This window comes from Phodopus roborovskii, unplaced genomic scaffold, assembly GCF_943737965.1.
Source record: "Phodopus roborovskii unplaced genomic scaffold, PHOROB, whole genome shotgun sequence".
In the NCBI taxonomy this organism is placed as follows: domain Eukaryota; kingdom Metazoa; phylum Chordata; class Mammalia; order Rodentia; family Cricetidae; genus Phodopus; species Phodopus roborovskii.
In genome coordinates, this window is record NW_026125577.1 from 1,784,847 (window position 1) to 1,807,388 (window position 22,542).

At 39.4% G+C, this 22,542-nt stretch overlaps 2 protein-coding genes across 2 annotated transcripts; one reads left to right on the top strand and one right to left on the bottom strand.

The window, feature by feature from the left end:
- The first annotated feature begins 43 nt into the window (after positions 1-43).
- Positions 44-16,479, top strand: Cebpz (CCAAT enhancer binding protein zeta). Its single transcript, XM_051177892.1, has 16 exons — positions 44-214; positions 1,016-2,508; positions 4,469-4,700; positions 5,455-5,641; positions 7,415-7,503; positions 9,361-9,414; positions 10,083-10,185; positions 10,280-10,348; positions 11,567-11,633; positions 12,392-12,492; positions 13,102-13,159; positions 13,396-13,574; positions 14,447-14,554; positions 15,406-15,464; positions 15,570-15,651; positions 16,208-16,479. The coding sequence occupies exons 1-16, from the start codon at positions 59-61 to the stop codon at positions 16,342-16,344; spliced, it is 3,174 nt and encodes a 1,057-aa protein (XP_051033849.1). The 5' UTR covers positions 44-58; the 3' UTR covers positions 16,345-16,479.
- On the bottom strand, positions 15,177-20,019 carry Cebpzos (CEBPZ opposite strand). Its single transcript, XM_051177891.1, has 5 exons — positions 19,978-20,019; positions 18,007-18,122; positions 17,206-17,250; positions 16,381-16,465; positions 15,177-15,353 (listed from the first exon to the last, which is right to left on the bottom strand). The coding sequence occupies exons 2-4, from the start codon at positions 18,119-18,121 to the stop codon at positions 16,383-16,385; spliced, it is 243 nt and encodes an 80-aa protein (XP_051033848.1). The 5' UTR covers position 18,122; positions 19,978-20,019; the 3' UTR covers positions 15,177-15,353; positions 16,381-16,382.
- Between the last annotated feature and the right edge of the window lie 2,523 nt (positions 20,020-22,542).

Below are 22,542 nucleotides of genomic sequence, written 5' to 3' on the forward strand. Positions count from 1 at the left end.
GGAAGTGCTTCACAGGAAGAGGAAGTGGGTTACGGGCTGCGCGCGTGTTCTGCCAGCAATGTCGGCGGACCAGGAGTTTTTAGCGTTCCATGCCAAGCAGCCCCGGCGTCCCAAAGCGGTGACAGACGATCCAGAGGAGGCAGACGAGGAGGAAAGCGATGAGGCCAAGAATGACTTCTCTCTGGAGGAGGTGTTACGACTCGGAGGCACTAAGGTGACGGCCGCAGGCCCCGGGGAAGAGGATGCTGCTTGGAGTGTGGGACCCGCAACGCACCCTCCGACTTGTTCTGAGCTCCTCACACGCCTATCTTCAGTGAAATAAAAATATTCGGATGGCATGTTTTCTCTTAAGATGTAGGCGATCTTGTTATTACTGTGGCATAACCCCTCAAGTCCATCAGGTCGGAGAAAATTAACTTACTGGTCTCTACCTCGTGGACATGTTTTGAACGCTAGTGTATGTGTAATCTGAATCCACTGCGTTAAAAGGAAAATGAATGCCGTATAGGTTGGATTGAAGTTGCCAAAGGACCTTCAGGTTTACTGTACCCTTTTATAAAAGTGCCTTCATACTTCATAACATGTTTTTATTTATTATTGGAGGTGGTGCTATATGTGTGTGTAAGTCAAAGGACAATTTGGTAGAGTCAATTCTCTTCTTTGCGTGGGTTCTGGGGGGTCGAACCCAGGTTGTCAAGCTTGCTTGGGAAGGGCTTGACACGATGAGCCACCCCCTGCCCACTCAACCTTTTATCTTTGCTTACCTGATACATTACAAATGCATATATCATTGCGATTTTCATTGGATTTCTGTGGCTCTCGGCTTGAGCATCTTCCCATAACTTGAAGAAGGTTCTTTTCCCTATAGTGTGCATATCCTTGGTACATATTCTTACTGATGTCTGTGACTTTCCCAAGCAATAGTGCAGTAGTTCAAATGTGATGATTTTCAAAGATGAGGCTCTTACTGAAGTCCTGGGTTTGTGATAGTTTTAACTTTTTTATGTTTCTGCAGCAAGATTACCTTATGCTGGCTACTTTGGATGAAAATGAGGAAGTGGTGGATGGAGGCAAAAAAGGCGCAATTGATGACCTTCAGCAAGGTGAATTGGAGGCATTTATCCAAAACCTTAATTTGGCCAAATATGCAAAGTCTTTGATTGAAGAGGATGAACCAGATAAAAAAGAAAATGTTAGCAAAAAGGAAGCAAAAATACTGAAGATAGAAAATAAAAAGCAAAAAGCAACAGATAATAAAAATACATCTGAAATGAAGGTGAAAAATAAGACTGTACCAGAACAGCATTCTGACAGCAGTACCATCCCAAAAACAAAGAAAGATAAACAACCAGATGTGTTCGAATTTCTTGAGAGACAAGCATTGTTACTCAAGCCTGGAGGCAAGTGGTATGACATGGAGTACAGCAATGAATACTCTTCAGAGCCCCAGCCTCGGGATGTAGTGTCTAAATACAAAGCCCTGGCTCACAAGCTATATGAGCATGAAGTCACCTTATTCAAAAATAAAACAAATAATCAAAAAGGAGGCTCTTCCACCTGGATGAAGGCAATTGTGTCATCAGGGACACTGGGTGACAGAATGGCAGCCATGATTCTTTTGATCCAGGATGATGCTGTTCACACACTACAGTTTGTAGAAACCCTCTTGAACCTAGTTAAAAAGAAGGGCAGCAAGCAGCAGTGCCTTATGGCTTTGGATACATTCAAGGAGTTACTCATTACAGACCTTCTGCCAGACAGTCGGAAGCTACGGGTCTTTAGCCAGCATCCTTTTCACAAACTGGAGGAGTTGTCTAGCGGCAACAAGGACTCAAGAGATAGAAGACTCATACTGTGGTATTACGAACACCAGTTGAAACACTTAGTAGCAGAATTCGTGCAGGTCCTAGAAACTTTAAGTCACGATTCCTTGGTAACCACTAAAACCAGAGCCCTGGTAGCTGCTCACGAGCTTCTCTGTGATAAGCCTGAGGAGGAGAAGGCTCTTCTTGTGCAGGTGGTGAACAAGCTAGGAGATCCTCAGAACAAAATTGCCACGAAAGCTTCCCACCTACTAGAGGTGTTACTGCGCAAGCATCCCAATATGAAAAGAGTTGTGTGTGGAGAAATAGAAAGGCTTCTCTTTCGCTCCAACATCAGCTCCAAAGCTCAGTATTATGCAATTTGCTTTTTAAACCAAATGGTCCTCTCCCATGAAGAAAGCGAGCTGGCTAACAAATTAATAACTCTTTATTTTTGTTTCTTTCGGACTTGTATCAAGAAAAAAGACATTGAATCAAAAATGCTCAGTGCCATTTTAACAGGAGTCAACAGGGCATATCCTTATTCTGAGATAGGTGACGACAAAGTGAGGGAGCAAGTAGATACTTTATTCAAAGTATTGCATGTTGTAAATTTTAACACTAGTGTGCAGGCTTTAATGCTACTTTTCCAAGTCATGAATTCTCAACAGACAATATCTGATCGGTATTATACAGCACTTTACAGGTAAGTGCATAGCAATGGAGTGTATGAATGTGGCAAAAACTTACTGTGCTGCAGCACATGCAGTATAGGGCAAAGGAAGATTTGTGTATTATGTATATATGTATATATTTTATATGTATATATGTATAGTGTGTATGTGTATATATGTATGTATGCATGCACATATCTCACATAGCAACTGAGTATTCAGTATGAGCAAATGACATCTGTTTCAAAACTTTGCTTCATTCATTTTAAGTCTTTTGGATAGTAAGGCACTAGAACAGGGATGTAATTGTAATTCCCTTTCCCTTCCTGTTCTTCATACAGCTGTTCAGTAATTCATTCAGCAAGTGGGTTTTAAGTGCTTCATCTGTCTGTTCTAGATGTGTAAGAATGGCACCATGAATAGAAACCCCACCCCTGGAGGACCTTACTATTTGTTTGCAAGAGAGTAGGTGTTATGGAGGGTCAGATTTCAGGAGATATTTTTTTATTATTATTAAGATTGTTTGGTGAATCATACAGCTGTCCTGTGACTCATCAAGGCAGGTATTTCTAACAGTGTAAGCTCTTTGGAACTGCTCTATGTATACTAACAAGCTGTGTTGAGGAACTTATCTATCCATTCTTTCTTTTGCTTTATTATTTTTTGAGACAAGTTCTGACTGTATATATACCTTGGCTGCTCTGGAACTCACAGAGATCTGCCTGCCTTTGCCTCCTGAGTGCTAGGATTAAGATGTGTTCTACCATACCTGCCCTCTAATTTGTTTTTTATAGTTACACACACACATATATATCTTACAAAGGAAAATGTAAAGTAGTGGTTAATAGTTCAGACTTAAACCACACTTACCAGGATTTAAATGTCAGCCAGTAGTTTGCCATGTAAGATTAGGCAAATTGTTTAATTCTCACTGAGTAAAACCCTATTGGTAACTTGATTAACCTCTCTTTTTTTATTTTATTTTGATTAGTAAAATGTAGAGATGTGCACCTATCTCATGGCCTGTTACTCAGATTAGAAAGCATTTCTCAAGTTACAGCTAGTGAATGGCAGAACCGGACCCTTAAAGAGAAAAACTTTAGGGGCCAGTGAGATGGCCCAGGATAAAGGTGCTTGCCAATGATCCTGCTAACTTGAGTTCAGTACCCTAGACCCACTTGGTGAAAAGAGAGAAACAACTTCCACAAATTGTCCTCTGACTTCCACAGGCATACACACCAATAATAATAATAATAAAGGAAAAAAATCATAATTTGTTTTTAAAAAAAATTTTTAAGTTAAAGGCTTTATCTGAGATAGTTAATGATTGATTGGAACCATCATTTAAGGAGACAGTACATGAAAGCCTAGGACAGAGTAACCCCAGTTCCATTGGACCTTGAGAGAAAGAGCTAGAACACTGAGGAGTTAGTTTGGGAAACTGAAAAGTGTAAACATAAGACTAAGGGATTACTAGAAGAACTGATTTTAGGTGTGGACCTTCAGAGAGCATTCTGGACAGGGGATGGTGTGTATGGAAGGGACACTTGTGATCCATTGGATCACATCTTGTAAAGGCTCCCACTGTTCTTTGTCACCACATGTAGGTGGTCTTCTCTGCAGCCATATTTGGGAGGCTGCCTCTGGTCATCTAGAGAGAGGGTAAACAAACCTTTCTGGTGGGTGTCTGAATCTAATAAAAAGTATTGTTATACCCTGTTTTATAAAAGAATTAAAGGAGAGAAAAATCACAAAACAAATGGATCGTATCTGATGATTTCCTTTCTTTTTGCATCCTTTCTTCTGGGGTCATTGATTTGCATTTTATCTGAGAAGGCAGAAATCAGTAGTCTCTCATTATAATATATGCAGAAAGTTTATCCCTAACGGAGATGAGAGTATTATAATTGATTGTGGAGTCTCTAAACTGTCCACTACATGTAAATGAAGATGATCCTATGAATGAATATTGACCGTGGTTTCATGTTACAGAAAGATGTTGGATCCAGGATTGGTGACATGTTCAAAGCAAGCGATGTTTCTTAACCTTGTCTACAAATCCCTGAAAGCGGACATCGTGTTGCGCCGGGTGAAGGCTTTCATGAAGAGGTTACTTCAGGTTACTTGCACACAGATGCCGCCATTCATCTGTGGAGCGTTGTATCTTGTGTCAGAGATCCTTAAAGCAAAGCCAGATTTAAGAAGTCAACTAGATGATCATCTGGTATGCTTTTTACTGCTTCTTGACCCTAGTGGGTGCTGATGCATTGGGTGGTTTTTTTTTTTTTTTGCTTTACTGACGGTAACTTAATTTCTCTGGAGCATGTTAAGACTATGAGATTTTGAGCTGGACAGAGCTAGATTTCACTGCCTGGTGTACAGCTAGCTAGATGGACAGGTTGCTTAACTCCTGTATTTATTATATAACAAACCATACTACAGTAGAAATTGGAATAATATGAGGTAGTTATGGGTGCTTATAGAGCCAGTAGATATTTTCACCCTGTTTCCTCAGTTACAAAATGGAAATAAGTAGTAATAACATCTGCCCCTGTTTCTTACAACACAGCCAGTGTTTGAGGCCTCAGTTCTAAAATCTGGTTCAGATGTTTAGAAAGAGAATATAATCTTTTTTCATTGTGTTTGGTGGGTTTCTTTTCATGTATATGAATGCTCTGTCTGCATGTATACCTGCATGACATTAGAAGGCATCAGCTCTCACTATAGATGTGGTGCTGGGAATTGAACTCAGGTCCTCTAGAATAGCAGCCAGTGCACATGACCTCTGAGCCACCTCTCCATCCCCGTTTTTCATTGTGAGTAGTGTGTGGGACCCTTGATTTTACATTATTCGTATTTTTGTGTTTGTCCAGAACTGCATGCAGTAAGTGAGTCTTCTCTGAAACTGCACCACATAAATGAATACAGGCTTTATTGTGGCTCCCATTGACTACCAGTCCTTGATCTGTTTTCCTTAGGAATCTGATGAAGAAAACTTTGTTGATGTGGGAGATGACAGTGATGTAGAAAAGTTCACTGATGCAGACAAAGAGACAGCATTAGAGGAGGTGAAGGAAGTCGGGGCAGAAGACACAGTGACAGCAAACAGCACAGAAGCCAAGAAATCCAAGACTGCTTCCTGGGTGCACTTTGACAACCTGAAGGGTGAGGGGCTTTGACTTGATCCTTGAGCTTTTAAATGAAGGAATAAGTTTCTTCTTTCATCAGCAGAGTGTGTGTGTGTGTGAGAGAGAGAGAGAGAATGAGACTGCTGGGGGTGGAACCCATAGCCTTTGGGTGTGCTGAGCAAGCATTATATGACTGAACTACATTTGCAACCATAAAATTCTAGTGGTAGGGAATCACAGATAATCCTTATTAGCAGAACTACACATTTTAAATAAATGTGTGAAAATTAGGTGAAAGAAAAATGAAATGCTAGATGCACTGTGAATCATTTCTTTCCGTTATAAATAAGAATTTATGCCTCATTGAGGCACTTTAGTCAGAGCACATGCAGACACCCACGTGTGGCTCACATTAAGTTTGATTTCTGAATGGAACTGTATTTGAACCTATCTCTGTGATCATTCTCAGTTTTTGTGTGACAATCATTCACCCTCACAGTTTCTTAAAGCAAGGTTTTGTTTTAAATGTCTTACTTTTTGTGTCTGTGTGTTTAGCCTAATATGTCTATGCATACATGCATGCCTGGTGACCGGAAAGTGAGAGGAGAGCATTGGAGCCCCTGGAACTGGAGTTATAGGCAGTTGTGAGCCACCGTGTGGGTGCTGGGAATTGAACCCAGATCCTCTGGAAGTGCTGAGGCACCTCTCAGACCCCCTTAAAGCAAGTTTTTATTATCAAAGACTTTCTGGGAAACAGAAACCTTAAGTGACTTCTGTCTGTCTGCTCACACACATCAGAGGAAGAGAAGTCTGTTAATAGAATATTAGAGCCAAGAGAAAGTTTAGGTATGCACTCTTTTTATCTGAGGCCAAAAAGAAAAGAACACTAGCCTTGGACTGAAGAAGACAATGCCAGACCCATGTCTTCAGATTTCTTTTTGAACTTATGGCTAAAATAATTCGACTTTAAATTTCCATTCCAGATAGATTAAAGAGAATGCTGGTGGTTGGCAGGAAGGTTTTTATAAGGACTTACCTATCCAGAGCACAAGCTGTCATCCTTTAGGAGGATAGCAAGCATGGATTAGGGTTACACATTTGTCTATTTCAAAAACGTTGCTTAAAATGTTAATTTCTGGGGCTGGTGAGATCACTCACCAAGGAAAGGGAAAACCACTTGTTCCCACCCTCATGGCCAGCGTTCAATCTCTAGGACCCACATCTTGGACTGGAAGGAGACCTGGCTCCTGAAAATTATTTTCTGATCTCCACATGCAGCCTTGTGGCACTTGCACACTCACACCCACACATATATGCACACACAGTTAATAAGTAAAAGTTGAATGGAAAAGGAAATTTTAATCTCTTTTATTTCTGTGTTTCTACAAACTACAAATCTGTTCCAAGGAAAAAATTTCTGAATGTAATTTCATAGCAAGGTTTTGGATAACTACAACTTTAACGTATGCTACTAGTCTTATTCCTATAGGTTTTTTACTTACATCTTGCCATTTATGAGTTGTTTTCTTAGCACTTTCTCTGGCTGCTTGAAAATTACTGAAAAGATTGATTTTTCTGCAGTTGAGTCTAGTATGTTGCCAAGTTTCTTCAGGAAAAAAGAAAAAATGTACAGAGCAGACATCAAGATAAATTGTTTAAGGAACTTTGTGTTTTTAGTCTAGAATTGGATTACTGAACTGCTAGCAATTTTGAAGATTAGGTCTGTCTGAGAACATTTGTTGGTGGTGATAGTTTGAAGTGTCTTTTTCATCTAGGAACTTAAAGCATATCAAAAATACTTTGTTCTTAGGTGGCAAGCAGTTAAAGACATATGATCCATTCAGTAGAAATCCGTTGTTCTGTGGAGCTGAAAATACAAGCCTTTGGGAGCTCAGAAAGGTAAAATAATTTCTTCTACCTTTTGTTTGTGGCACATTAATCTTGCTTTCATGGCTTATAACACATTGGGACTTTTTGCAAATGATGAAGTTAATATGAAATTACATGTGGGCAAAATATAATGTGGTATCTTTATTTTACAGAAACATTTGTGTATGTAATTAAATATCATGCCTGGCTTACAAATAAGAATGTAGATTGTTGCATGTAGCTGCTAAGTTATTTTGTAAATGAAGTAGAGGAATTGGGTTTCTAAGAGCCTTCCTATGATTAACAGACAGTGGGTTTCTTCCTATGCACTTAAATCTTGCAATGTGACCACAGATGCTCACATCACTCCATGGAGTCTCCTAGATCACAGCTACTGTCCTAGTAACACTAGGGTGTCCCTTTCTTTGTCACTGTGTTAGTTGTAGCACAGGTGATATAAAAAGAAGATGGGGTGAACTGCTAGTACCCTGATACAATTAAAGATGGTGACACCCAGCTGCATTTGTAACCATAAATTCCATTATATTCTTCTCTGCTTGTACTTGTAATAAATAGGGGGGGGGAAGTCAGTATCCCTTCCAAGTGATAAAGCTAGCATTGCTTTCATTATCTTGACTTTAAATACATCCCTGTGTATGTGGTGAATGTGCATATCCACTCCTGCTGTGCACCTTAAGTGTAAAGCTCAAACTGTGTCTCAAGGTAGAATTTGGTCACCTGTTCCTGTCCCGTGTAGCTACTTCCTGATAGACTGACTGGCATACTGTTTACTAGACACATTTTTTGCTTGTAAATGAAGTCATGGATTCTTTTGTTTCAGGCAAAACAACTAATGGTATTTGTTATTAGTGACAGAATTAACTCACAAGGAAGATGAAATGTTAAGCTCTCATAAGCAGTGCCATGGGATCAAACCTTTATACAAAGTTTGCTAATAAAGTTAGTGATCACACCAACAGTAGAATTTTGTGCAATTTGGAGAAACTGCCCAATTCATCCAATATTTTTCAAATGACCAGTATACATTGTTGCACACTCACATGTAGGTAAACACTTGTGACCAGTTATCTCTAAGTAACAAATGCCTAAGGCCAATTGGTATGGTTGATTCTACCTTGCAATTAATTTCCCTGTTGGTATAGCATCACAGAAGAAAATCCACACATAAGTGAAAGACTTGTTAAATCTTTTTTTTCAACCACCGATCTGTTTGAGGCTTGATTTTCTTCATATATTTCAAATAGTATCGAATACAGGAAAAGATTTAAAACTGCATTGTGTTCTCTCCATCAAACACAAAAGTATTAATTGACTAATATTTTGCAAAATGAGTTAATGCTTCTTAATTTTTATAATTTTTCTGAAAAAATATTTTTCATGAACATGCTTATATAAATATCTAGTGGGTACATTATTTTCATTTTATGTGTATGAGTATTTTGCTGACCCATGTGCATGCCTGGTTCCCAAGGAGGCCAGAAGAGGGTGTCAGATCTTCTGGAATTGTAGTTACAGGCAGTTATGAGCCACCATGTGAGTGCTGGAACCTGAACCCAGGACCTCTGCAAGTGCATTAGGTGCTCTCAACTGCTGAACTGTCTCTCCAGCTTCTGAATTTATTAATTTAAATGAACTATAAACATTTAAAATTTTCCTGTTTTAATTTCTAATAAATATAAAAATAACCCACTTAGCTAGAAGCTCTTAAAATCACAGATTTTTAAGTATACATGTGGTTTGGAAACCAAAATATTTGAGGATCACTTTTTTATATATTATTTCAGTTCTCAGATTTTTCTCAAAGAACTTGTAATTTTGCTAACAATTGACCTTAGAAATGATGACATTCACATTTTTCTTCTATAGTTATCTGAACATTTCCACCCTTCTGTGGCCCTTTTTGCAAAGACTATCCTTGAGGTGAGTCTAAAACACTCTTAAAAGTATGTAAGTAGTTTTGATCATCAGTAATTGATGGCACGGTTTTCCCGACATATGGAATCTGATATGTTCTGCCATTGTTGAGGACCAATGACTTGTACTACAGAGAACAAATTGCCCTTCTGAGATGAATGGGGTACAGCACATGAGCAGACAGCAGCTGCCTGTTACAAGCTGGCTCGTCTGGGGAAGGCTGCTCTCTCCTCCAATTCCTGGGATTACTTTTTCAGTGTTTGGTTCTCCATTATAAATATTACCTATAAAATTACCAGTGCATGATAAAATGTTTGTGTATTTGTGTGTTTAGTATGGTATACATGAGAAGAATATTTGAAGGGTTATTCATTATTCATAAGTGCCTAATATGCAATGTAACAACAGCTTATGCTTTTCCTGTTTTTCATATTTGAGTAGGTAGGTTATTTGTTTGTTTTTTTGTTTTGTTTTTTCGAGACAGGGTTTCTCTGTGGCTTTGGAGGCTGCCCTGGAACTAGCTCTTGTAGACCAGGCTGGTCTTGAATTCACAGAGATCCGCCTGCCTCTGCCTCCTGAGTGATGGGATTAAAGGCATGCCCCCACCACCGCCCGGCTAGATAGGTTATTTTTTGTTAAATCCATAAATTGTCCACCACCTTCCTACCTTTCAGGGGAATTTTATTCAGTATTCAGGGGACCCGCTGCAGGATTTCACACTCATGAGATTCTTGGATCGATTTGTATACCGAAATCCAAAGCTACACAAAGGCAAAGGTATGCTTCTATTTAATAACTTTTTTTTTATTGCTGGGTTTTAGTGAATAAGTGAACATACAACTACATTAGACTGTCATGATTTGCATTTCAGAAAATACCGACAGTGTTGTGATGCAGCCGAAAAGGAAACATTTTATAAAGGATGTCCGTAATCTTGCTGGTAAGCATAGAGCCTGGACAGTTGAAAACAAAAGGATAGCAAAAGACAGAACAACACAAATTATATTCTTTGACCTGTTTTATCATAATAAAGATTTCAAGCATATTCATAAAGACTATGAACCCCTCTGGCGGCCATTCCCCAGCCTTCACAGTTCAGACCATCTTAGCCTCTTCTAAAACTGGCTGAGGAAAACAAAAATTGCACAGCTGACTTCTTCATGCAGCATTATTGTCTTGTAGGTAGCATCCTCCTATGCATGTATTTGATACCAATGTTCTCTATTCAGAGTACATCTGTTCACGTGCCATGACCTTTCTTCATGCTCAGAAATTAGAATTAAATTAGAAGTTCTAGTTATCTCCACCCAACCTCCCAGTTTATTAGAATTGTAAGCCAAATCTTTAAATCATGTGAGAAATTAAAATTCTTCTTTGGAAGAAAAGCTAATATCCTTGAATTTTTTGTTTGTTTGTTTGTTTTGTTTTTTGTTTTTTCAGGAATAAGTAAAATTATGAAAAGTTCTGTTGTTGATGACTTCCTGTTTTTAGAATTACAAGCCTTATTGTACTCTTCTTCTGAGACAACCAGATTATGCTATAATCATGCTTATGGATGGTAGAAGCAGGCAGATCAGGAGTTGAGGGTCATCCTTGGTTACTACACTAAAGTTTAAGGCCAGCCTGAGCCACAGAAGACCTGGTCTCAAAAACAAAGCAAGAAGTAGGGTTGGGTTGGCAACTTCAGAAGAACTCTTTGAGGCCTTCAGTGGTTAAGAGCACTTCTTCTCTGGGAGAGGACCCAGGTTTGATTTCTCAGCACCCACACTGGATGTCTTAACAACCACCTGTAACTGCAGCTCTAGGGAGATCCAGCACCTGTAGCTACTGCAGACACATGCAATTACATGCCCATGTCCACACATACATATAAGTAAATCTTTTAGATTCTATTTCTCTTGAAACTTTTCTAGAGTGCAGTTGGAGAATAAGACATTCTGTTCCTCCACTGTGCTTATGTCCTATCGGTTCTTATTTACAGACAGCCAGGTCTGGGCTGTTGAGACTTGTGCACACACTTGCAGACATGCCTTTACACTGCTGGGCCTCTTTCTATCATTGTTTGTTTAAAATTTCAGAGCTGCCAATGTGTTAGATATAGTCTAAGAGCTTGAGTAGCACAGGGAAATGGTCCTAATAAAATGCTTCATTTCTACAGTGAATAGTAAAGAGTTCCTTGCGAAAGAAGAAAGCCAGATCCCAGTGGATGAAGTGTTTTTCTACAGGTAAGATACTTACTTGGTACAGCATTTTGGGGACTGTCCAAGTGTTTATATTTGATACAATGCTTTATTGATATTAGACTATTTTGAAAAGATCAGATTATGTATCCATTTCTTTTTTGAAAAAAATTTAAAATACTAATTCTGCTACTCAGTATTTTAGTGAAATTTGTCAGCTTGAGGATTTTAATAATGTAGTATATAAATTTTGGCTTCTGAATCTTTGTGGAACTTGAGGCATTTGTTTGTTTGGAAACTGTATATAGCCCAAGCTGGTGCCCAACTTGTGATCCTGTGGTGCTACCACACCTGGGTTATTTTTATTATTATTAAGTAGTGATTCTTTTGTAGTCTTTATCTGTGTTGTTTTAATATAGTAGTAACTCAGAAATAACTTGTTTAGATCACAACCCTTCAAACAGATTTAATGAAGTTAACTGTGAAGCTGTAGTGAGCTCAAAACTTACTACTGATGCTATTGGTACAAGGTTGACTAGTTAGTAAGATTTAATTTAATTTAAATTTGTGGGTGTGATGCCATCTGCAGAGTGTTAAGTTTTACTGTGATATTGGGTGTCATGATTTGAGGTCATATAGAACCATTATATTCTCATACATGGATAGTGTTGAGGTTGGACCTTTTAGTATTCAGTTATTTTACTGTTTGTTTTTACTCATTTGTGTGTCCAATAACACACTTTCAGAGTTGTAATTTGTCTCTAGTCATAAATTATACACATGTAATATGCGTTTTATTTTAGGTATTATAAGAAAGTTGCTGTTGTTAAAGAGAAACACAAACACAATGCAGATGAAGGTAGCATAGAAGATGTTGATGATGAAGAATTTGAAAATATGATTGGTAATTTGATTTTGTTGACTCAATTTGTAAAGTTATTACTGTTAATAGAATGTAGAACATTAGTGGTAAAAGTGAACTTAGTTTTTAGAAACTATTGGTCCTAAGATTATAGTGGAAGACTTGAGAGATAGCTTGTAGTAACTTGCTCATATTTGTTCTAGAAAATACATTATTCTGCTTTGAACAATATGTAAGAATATTCTATTTGCAAGAAAAGTATATCATTCCTAAGACCAAGTCTCTGACAGGACAGAGACTGTTTATTGTTCATAATCTGTTAGTAGCAATGGTCTGCTATTTGTTTTCATCTTAATAATCCATAGAGCTTGGGAATTTTTCATTGAAATGTAATCAAATGAAAAATACATAAAATGGAAGGACTTAACATTGATGTCACTGTTATATCCTACACTAAGTAAAATATAAACACTGAAGGTATACTTTAGAGATTTCATGGAGCTTATAGGTCTGTAAGACACACCAGGAGTAGTCCTAATGACATCATTCTACTGTTGTGAAACCCTGATTCTACCTTATAGTTGATGGGGTATAATGTCTATCTCTCTATCCTTTGCTAGCTCTTATAATTTGTATATTGTTCTCGGGCAGACACATTTGAAGATGATAACTGCTTCGCATCTGGGAAAGCTGATATTGATTTTGCCAGGTAAAACTCAACTTTCTCTTTCCTATTTTCCTAGTATTTCCCCAAGTATTCATCAGAACAAGAGACCATAGAAACTATGTGATTTATGTGAGTTTGGGACTTTTATTTTGGACCTTTAGAATGCTTTGAACAGTCTGCAGTTCTTTTACATAGTTTAACAGTGTATCTTAGTCTCCTGAGCGCACTTGAGAAAGCACTGCCTTTCTTTACAAGTTTGGAGTCTGTTTGTTTTCCAGCAATATGAAAAAAACAAAAGAAGCTAAGGAGAACTTGGAAGATTCAGAGAGTAGTGATGATGAGCTGGGTGACCTGGATGATGATGAAATTTCTTTAGGAAGTATGAATGATGAAGACTTTGACATTGATGAAGATGGAGGAACATTCATGGATGTGTCAGATGATGAAATTGAAGAAGGTCCAGATACGTATTTAAAAATACATAAACTGCCAGGCATGGTGGCATAGGCCATTAATCCCAGCAGAGACAGGCAGAGCTCTGTGAGTTTGAGGCCAGCTTGGTCTACAGAGCTTGTCCCAGAATAGCCAGGGCTACACAGAGTAACCCTGTCTCAAAAACCCAGAAAAAAATAAACCACAAATTAATAGCTTTCTTGCTAATTCCTAGACTAGTTCTTAAATGTTTTTATATCCAAAGTAAGACACATATGTCAGTGTTTGATTTTAATTTTAATCAAGAGTGTCATTCTATAGCAGATTTAGTTGAACTATCATGTTGCCCTTCTTTCATGTTGTCTGTCTTTAACATTAATGTAAGGGACTGGTGGTATAGCTCAGTAGTAGAGTGCTTCCTAGAATTCATGAAGTCCTATTTGGAGCCTCAGCACTACCAAAGAAGAGGAAGAGTGATGAGTTGTCTACCTACCTCCCAAAAAGTCAATATTCATATAGTCCTGTAGCACAAATGAAAAAGATGAATAATGTAAGCTATAAATGATAAGGGAGCAACCACAGGTGTGTGTTTGGACTGTTTCTTGCCTCTTGTCCTTTCACTACCCTCTTGCTTCTGCTAGACCTCAGCAGCAGATGTTTCTTATTTACACAAGTGCCCAAGTACCTATTAATGGTCATTGAGTAAATTATGTTCTTGCAAACTAAACCAGGCACTCTCAAGAGGCTGGAGCATCCTGTATCTTCTAGGCCCATTCTTTTAGGATTACAGGATTCCAAACCCAGATGGAACAGGCATATCAGAACTTACTGTTGCACTAGACTATAGCAGACATCGAATTGGTGTTTTCCAGGCTTATTTTTAAAATGGCTTAATAGTAATCTTTTTTTGGGTAACAGAATTTGGTGAAGTCAGCTCCAAAGCCAGTACTAAAAATAGCAAGAGAAAGAATGAAGATAATATTGACTTTGCTGGATCATTTCAAGGTAAGAAAAATCTCTTGAAACCATAGAAGCTGCCAATAGTATTATTAGTTACTATTTTGAGAAATACATGTCTAAAAGTTGGTTTGATACCATTTAAAGGTTTTTTTTTTTTTTTTTTTTTTTTCCTTAAAGTATCAGTTCTCAGACACCTTTCACCTTGTGTTTGAGATAAAGGTCTCTCATAGGCTTGGAATTTCACCATGTAGGCCAGGCTGACTGCTCCATGAGGATCCTAGGCACACATCTGCCTTTGACTCCTGTCTCTCCATCTCTGAGACTACAGCCACTGCACTAGGTTCTTACAAGGGTTCTGGAGATCTGGACCCTGATCATCTCACTTGTAAGGCTAGTGAGATTAAACCATCTCCCCCATCAAGAAAGGTGGATAATAGGATTTTTTATCATGGAAAGCCATTTCTCACATGCTTCCTTAGTTTTGTTCTAAGTCCCTTCCTTTTATGTTTGAGTGTCTTTAGATGATCTTTTCAGTCAAGTTTATAATGTCCAGTGGCGTATGAGCCCTAACCATTCTACCACTGTAACTTTCTTGAAATGTTTATACATTCAGAACTGTGAGTTTTTAATAGACATTTTTCTTTTCAGTTGCACAAACAAAAGTTTATTGATAACACAATAAACCTACTTCAGTCAGCTTTTTCCAGCCCAAAGAATAAGACCTAAATTATAATTTATATTTTGCTTCACATGTTACAAACTCCATCCATGTCAGCTGTGGAATTTTGATCCTGAGTGATGCTGTTTGTTTCTTGTGAGGATAAATTCTGAACAGCAGCCAAATCTGGAAAATAGGCACACACTTTCATTAACCCACACACAATGTTTGTTTTTAGGAACACAGAAGAAAAGGAAAAGCTTCGATGACTCCAGCCTGTTTGTCTCTGCTGAAGAGGTAATGCACCAGCTTAAGAGGGTAGTGTTTACATTCTTCTCAACTTCTCGGGTTTTCTCATAACCTTCCTCACCCTTTTTTTTTTTTTTTTTTCCTTTCTTTAAGTTTGGCCATCTGTTGGATGAAAACATGGGATCCAAGTTTGATAATATTGGCATGAATGCCATGGCTAACAAAGATAATGCAAGTAAGTAAACTAGTTTGTCCCCCAGTGGAGTGTTGTGTAGCTCAGGCTTCTTCCTTAAACTTACTATGTAGCCTAGGCTGGCCTTGAGATCTTGATCCTCCACCTCCCACTAGGATTACAAGTGTGCACTGCCAGGTCACTTTGAATTTGTCAGGCAAGTTTTTTAAGTGGTATTTCCTTGTAGATGTTCTTAAGTAGCAGAAAACTGGCTTGTCACAGAGTAAGATATTTAAACCACACTAACTACAGTCTCATAATTTTTCCCTTGGAGAGTCAGTCTGTTTTATTTTGACTTGACTAAACATTTATTCTTGTATACTTGAAGACCTTTTTAAGTATTTCTGATGTTATTAGTTTCTATTCTTTCATAAAAATAGAAAAGAAAAATCTTTTCAGTATAAATCCTTCCATATTCTTTTATTTGTAAAATATTCATCTTAAAGAAGAGCAACTGACAGTGGGCTTGCACAGTGGGCCTGAAGTTGCAGTTATAACTTTGGACTTTGTGGGAGTCAGTCTACAGTGGCAAAGACTCATCTTTCTTCTCACCTCAAAGGTTTCAAACAGCTCAAGTGGGAAGCTGAGCGTGATGATTGGCTACACAACAGAGATGTGAAAAGTATCATCAGGAAAAAGAAAAATTTCAAAAAGAAGATGAAAATCCCTCAAAAATCCAGAGGGCAAAGGAAATGAGCGTCAGAGTTAATAATAAACTGAGATGCTACTCACCCTTAATTTTTGCTATCCAACCACTTTTGTTGATCTTTCTCTCTAACTCCATACATTCCAGACTGTTCAATGGATTTGTAATAAACTATAGAAACAAAATGCTGTCATTTATAAAATCATGCAAAACTTAAACTTACATTGAGAAAGTTCTTCTACTTTGCTACATAACAAAATGAAAAGGACAACAGGGCTCCAAATTCCCAGCAGTGTTGAGCTGTTCAGGCACCTGCTGGGTACTCTGCTGAGTAAGGTAAGTGTGATGTGGTCTTGCTCAACCCTCTACTGTTATGAGGTAGGCATTAGCTCTTTCCAAAGAAACAGTATGCCTGAGAAAAGTCTTTTACAACAGTAACCTAAGCCATGGTTGTTTCCATCACCACCTTACGTCTCATTCTGGAATTTATGTTCTTAGCCACTGAAAGAATTAAGGCTCTCAGTGATAGACTAGACGTCTTCCCCAGCATTTTAAAGCCTGGGGTTTGGTCAACAGAAGAAGAATAAGAATTAAACCAAGCACTAACTGTTCTCATATAAGTAATTAGGAGTCCTTACTGTGCCCTCAGGAGGCAACTAGTGTTGGAAAATGGAAACAAAACTGTAAAAGTACCACAGATTTTATAGGCTATTTATTTACTTTTTATATGCATTGGAATTTTGCCACGGAATTGGAGTTAGAGACAGTTGTGAGTTGCCATGTGGTGTGGGGGCTGGGAATTGAACCTGGGTCCCCTGGAAGAGCATTCAGTGTTCTTAACCCCTGAGCCATCTCTCCAGTCCTTTTATAGGCTATTTTGCACTTGATTTTTTAGTTGAAGAAAAACATACCTTCTAAAATGAAGGGACATGTCTTGTTCATTGTTTGCCTGAAATCTGATACAAAAAAAAAAAAAAATACATTTAACATATTGAGCCACAATTTAGTATGTTAATGTCTATTAAAATTTTTTATTAAGGCCCCTCTGCTAATCCAAGAACTAAATCTTGTAGGATATGATGTAAATTACATTTATCTTAAAATACAGCCTTTATACTCTATTTCCTTTAAAGATTATGAACATCCACAAGCACCTGGGAACAGTGTCCTTAATGAAGTATTTTGAGGAAGACAAATGACAAGCTTTAAAGACAAGTCAATACCTCAGAGCGGTTCCCTGCTTTAATTGGAGAAGCATATAATGGTAATTGCTAATCTTAAAAGCTGAGAGCTGTAATATAAAATTTAACAAAATTTAACACTGTATTCAGCAACAGCAGGGAAAACTTTCAGTGCCTACTGCCAATGCTGAGAAGTGGTTCTGTGACCTGAGGCCAGTGTTAGCTCTTCCCAGGAATACCAAACAATTAAGTAAAATGCAGGCCAAGCTGCCTCCATTCAATTCTGCAGGGTTTTTCAATTCTGAGCCAGAATAGGGACAGTTGTTCTACCCTTCCCCAGTAAAACTCAGGCTCCTAGTCTGCAAGTCTGATGTGATTCACCTACTCTACAATAACGAATACCTCCCTCTCCCCCTGTCCTACCCATAAAATGTCTAATGGTTTCAACCTGAAGAAACATTTTGCCCAGAAATGCAACCAGCATTTACTACATACCCAGCTAGAAAACATTAACTACTGAGCTGTGTTTACCTTGGCTTGAGTTCATCTTTTTAAATAAAAAATAAGCTCCAAAAACACCCACAAATTCAGCGGCTAAAACTCCTTTAAAGATCTTCCTTGCCAGCGGTTCCATGGTTCGAGCCATCCTAAATTTAATACAAATGAACATGTTTAAACTTATGTGGTTTTGTCTATATAGAACTCCATTCCCAGATTCAGTGCTTTTTGTATGAGACCCAAAGTTATGCATATTTTAGATGTTCCTACATACAATTTCCAATCTCTATGCCTTAGGAGTGTGATAAACCAAGGACCCAAGACAGGAAAAAGCACAGAAATTCTGAGACTACTTACACCTTTTTGCAAAGCAAGAATGGAGGAAGTGAGGCTTTTTAGTGTCTGATACAGAATGGGGAAGTAGGTTAGATAAACTTTCTAGGCAACCTAGGAATTAAAATACAACCTAATAATAGGAACAGCATTTGAAAGCCCTTTTGCAAAATGCCCTACAAGGACGAGTGTTATTTTGTTAAATGGCATCACAGTTCATGCTTTTCCTAGATAGATGTGAAATAGGTCCTGTCCCCTTAGGCACACCTCTTCTGATTGTTGGAACATTTCAACTGTACCATCCCCAAAGGAGTGCACATCCCTAAGACTGCAGTCTGCTTCCCACTCCCCAGATTTTGATTCAGCAAGCCTAGAGTGGGCACCCCAGTAATTTACCTCTTTGAGTCATTCCAGATTTTATACAAGCCCCCAGCCCATGATGAGATATAGCTGACTGGCTGGTGGCCCAGTAAATGCCAAAACTACAATGACTGAAATCTTCCCTCCCAGTATGGAAAAATGTGAGCTATTAGCATGAGTCCCAAGTTCAGTCTCCAACACTCAAAAGGAGGTATCTTTGAAGGAAGACATACAGCAAATAAGCATTTGACTTATTGAATATAGCCCGGATTTTACCCTGATTTCCTATAACCTCAAAGAAAAGAAAAAAAGGACCACTGATCTTTTTAGATCCTTTTATCTCTATATGTATTTTCCCACTGTCCTCAATACTGAGACGGGCTGTTGTATAATGTCCATAGTCAGCCAGTCCCTCCATCTGAGCTGCCTTTACCTCCCTTTCAAGGTGCCTGTCTGTAAAGGTAATTGAATACTATGTTACCAAGTGTCCCTCCTCCAACGTTCCTTTTTCATTTTAATGGATTACTCAGGGACCAAAGACTTAAACTTTATTACTTTCATTTTAAAAAACGAAGGAAGGACGGCTGTCTTCCTCTATTCCCAATACTCTGCATCACTGACTGTCATGTAAAGTACCAAGTTCTCAGGGCCGTTTTTAATGTTCCAGGATTGGGGTGAGGAGAGGACACATCTGCCCACAACCTTCCATAGCTTAATCTGGGCAAAACCTTTTTTGATTGGAAGAGAGCGATGCTAAGATTTCAAACAGTTCGAATAGCGCTGCGTAATGCTACATTTACTTAAAAAGGAGGAGGAGGTGTTACATTCCAAGGCCCTGCGTTTCTGAAGGGTTCTACTTCATAATAAAGCCCGTTAGTCACCAGGGACACACCTGTGCAGACAAAATGCCCCAGGGAGACCAAAGCACTGAAAGGCAGGCGCAGCAGCCCTGCATGTCCTCTATAGTTGGCCCGGGGTGAGAGAAGCCAGACCGGTGCAGGCGATATAGCCCTGTGTATCCTCCAGGGTGGGCTCTGGGTAAGAGAGGCCAGGCAGCCGGGCAATGCTGCGACCTGGAGCTGCTGCCAGAGATGGCTCCAACAAACAGCTAGCGCCTGGCCCTACCCGGGGTCGAAGTCCCAGCAGGCGCCGCGGCGCTCGGCGACCCGGAAACGCTCGCACCTGCCCCGCGCCCCTGCGCCAACGGGACAATCTCGTTCCAGTGTTCTCCCCTGACTCAAGAATGTCACAAGACCCCACGCGCCCCACACTGGAGACCTATAGGCGCTGGACACACAGCCAGGTTCTTACCTGATGACTGCGCTCCTCGACAGTGCACGCGCACGGTCAGCGCCCCGCCCCCAGCTTTAGCCCCGCCCCTCGGAGGATCTTGATCTGGCTACACGACTTGATTCTGTCTGGCATAGTAGCTGTGGGAAGTACTTATTTTACAAATAAGGTTATCCTGCCTTCGGGAACACTCAAGTAAAAGAAATAATTCACATTTGAACCCAGGACACCGTCTCCAAATCCTGCATTTGGATCCTTTCCCCAATTCTAAACCCAAAGTATGTCAGAGGAACAGCAACAACACTTCAGAAATGTGCGAGCCTGAATAAGGATCTGCCCTTTAGCCAGATCTCTGAACTTGTCTGACCCAAGGGAAGCAGAGAGCAGAGAGCAGAGAGAAAGAATAGAAATGCCAAGGAGGGAACGTGTGCATTACAAAACCCAAAATGCTAAACTAGATCTACTTTCATGAAAACGTGGTTTGATGCCAGGCTGCCAAACCAGGAAGCTATGTGTTAGGAACTAGTAGCCAGCTGACCCCCGCCCCAACGATGGGTGGGATGCTCATGGGCGGGATGCTCATGGCCATGTCATCGCTCTGTCAGCTTTACCTTGCGGCCAGAGGACTCAGTTACGCATGTGCAAGCCTCTTTTAAAGCAAGCGCGCCAAGTGCTTCTCTCTCTCTCTCTCTCTCTCTCTCTCTCTCTCTCTCTCTCTGCCTCTCTCTGCTTCTTTGCTCTCTCTTTGTTCTCTCTCTCTCTGTTCCCTCTCTCCTGCTTTCAGTTGGCCACCAGCTATCCCCTCTTTCTCTCCCCTCTCTCAATAAACTCCACGTGGGCGCTGAGTCTCGTGTTTGTGTTTTATAGGCATTTGCTGCCCAGCAAAAGAACAACACTATGAATGCTGTCCAACCTACTCCTTATAAAACATGATGAGAACTTTCGTGATTTTTTTTAACTTAATTGGTAGATTCTGGAGTGTAAACTTTGTAGATGACAATGTTGTTGTAGAATATTAGTCTAAGATGTGTTAATTTTGTTTATGCTGTGAAACATTTGTTTAATGTTGAAAAGATGTGTTGCTTTTGTTTATGTTGCATCTGTGAAGCTGTGATTCTTTGCCTGTCTAAAACACCTGGTGGTCTAATAAAGAGTTGACATTTATAAGTAAGAATAAACCCCTCAAAAGAACAAAGAGTAAAAAACAACTACACAGCGTCATGCCACACTGCTCTTGATATTGGTGCATGTGTGTGGCTTCACTGTTACTGTAATGTCCAGTCTCTGGTGTGCTACCTTCTAAGTACAGGCAGTTGATTTGGCATCATCTGGTTGACCCGTGCTTAAAGTGAAATGCAATTTATCAATGAGGTTTTATTGCATGTAATAGGTGTGTGAGCAAGAACTCCTGGAAAGGTCTGGAGAGATGGTGCAAGTGGATAAGAGCACTAGCTGCTCTTCCCAGGACACTGGTTTGATTCCCAGCACCCACATGGCAGCTCACAACTGTTTGTAACTCCGGTTCCAGAGGATGTGACACCCTCACACAGACATACATGCAGGAAAAACACCAATGCACATAAAATAAAGAAAAAAGACCTCCTGGAAAGAAGTTGTGACAGCAGAGGTTGGTTATCTAGAACTAAATAATCTCTCCTAAGGTTAATTACCTTATCTTGAGCTAGTCCACCTTTTCCTCTGAATTAACATCCTGTGGCTAGTATATAGAGATCTTTGGACTCTATTAACTTAGTCAACCACTGGCTTCCACCAGCCCCAAACTCATCAGATAGCATCTCGGGCCTGTAGAAAAGTTCCCTTCCTCTTGTAAACACCTCTCTGATGTGCCTTGATTCATTACTTTATTCTGTAAAACTATGTAAATGTTTTCCATGTTGAAACATAGAATTTGGAATAACTTAAATCTGTGTTCCCAGGCTCTCAGCACTCAGCATTGCTTCAGAATAAATTATCTCTTATTGTAAGGAATAAGGTTTTTCCGCCTACCGCCGCGACAGCCCCAATTAACACACCAAGATTCTGTATTTGATATAATGCTGTTGGCCAGGTACTTGTTTCTTATCGGCTAGCTCTGTCTTAAGTATTAACCCATTTCTGTTAATCTACATATTTCCACATGCTTTTATCTTACCGGGGAATGGGGCCTGCATCTGATCTCCCCAGTCTCACCATGCTGCCTCTTCCTTATCCCTTCCTCTTTCTTCCTTGTCTCCTAGTCCCTCCTCTCTTGCTTTCCTATTGGCCAACAGTGCTTTATTCATTAACCAGTATGAGAAACATATTTACAGAATGACATCTCCCATCATCTTATTCCCTTTAAAATGAGAGGTAGAGGTGTGTGTGTGTGTGTGTGTGTGTTTAGAAGACAAGTAAACATTTTTTTAAGTATTTATTTATTATGTATATAGTGATCTGCCGGCATATATGCCTACATGCCAGAAGAGGGCACCAGATCTCATTATAGATAGTTACAAGCCACTATGTGATCGTCAGGAATTGAACTCAGGACCTCTAGAAGAGCAGCCAACCTTTGAGCTCCTAACCTCTAATCTATCTCTCCAGTCC

Bases quoted from the DNA above. Each gene is read 5' to 3' on its own strand.
- Cebpzos (XM_051177891.1), bottom strand. From the start codon at position 18,121: ATGGCTCGAACCATGGAACCGCTGGCAAGGAAGATCTTTAAAGGAGTT. The intron at 17,251-18,006 runs GTAAACACAGCT...TTTTTGTATCAG, and splicing joins AAAGATGAACTCAAGCCAAG to ATTTCAGGCAAACAATGAAC. The intron at 16,466-17,205 runs GTATGTTTTTCT...TTGTTTCTATAG, and splicing joins ATGTCCCTTCATTTTAGAAG to TTTATTACAAATCCATTGAA.
- Cebpz (XM_051177892.1), top strand. From the start codon at position 59: ATGTCGGCGGACCAGGAGTTTTTAGCGTTCCATGCCAAGCAGCCCCGG. The intron at 5,642-7,414 runs GTGAGGGGCTTT...CTTTGTTCTTAG, and splicing joins GCACTTTGACAACCTGAAGG to GTGGCAAGCAGTTAAAGACA. The intron at 15,465-15,569 runs GTAATGCACCAG...CCTTTCTTTAAG, and splicing joins TGTTTGTCTCTGCTGAAGAG to TTTGGCCATCTGTTGGATGA.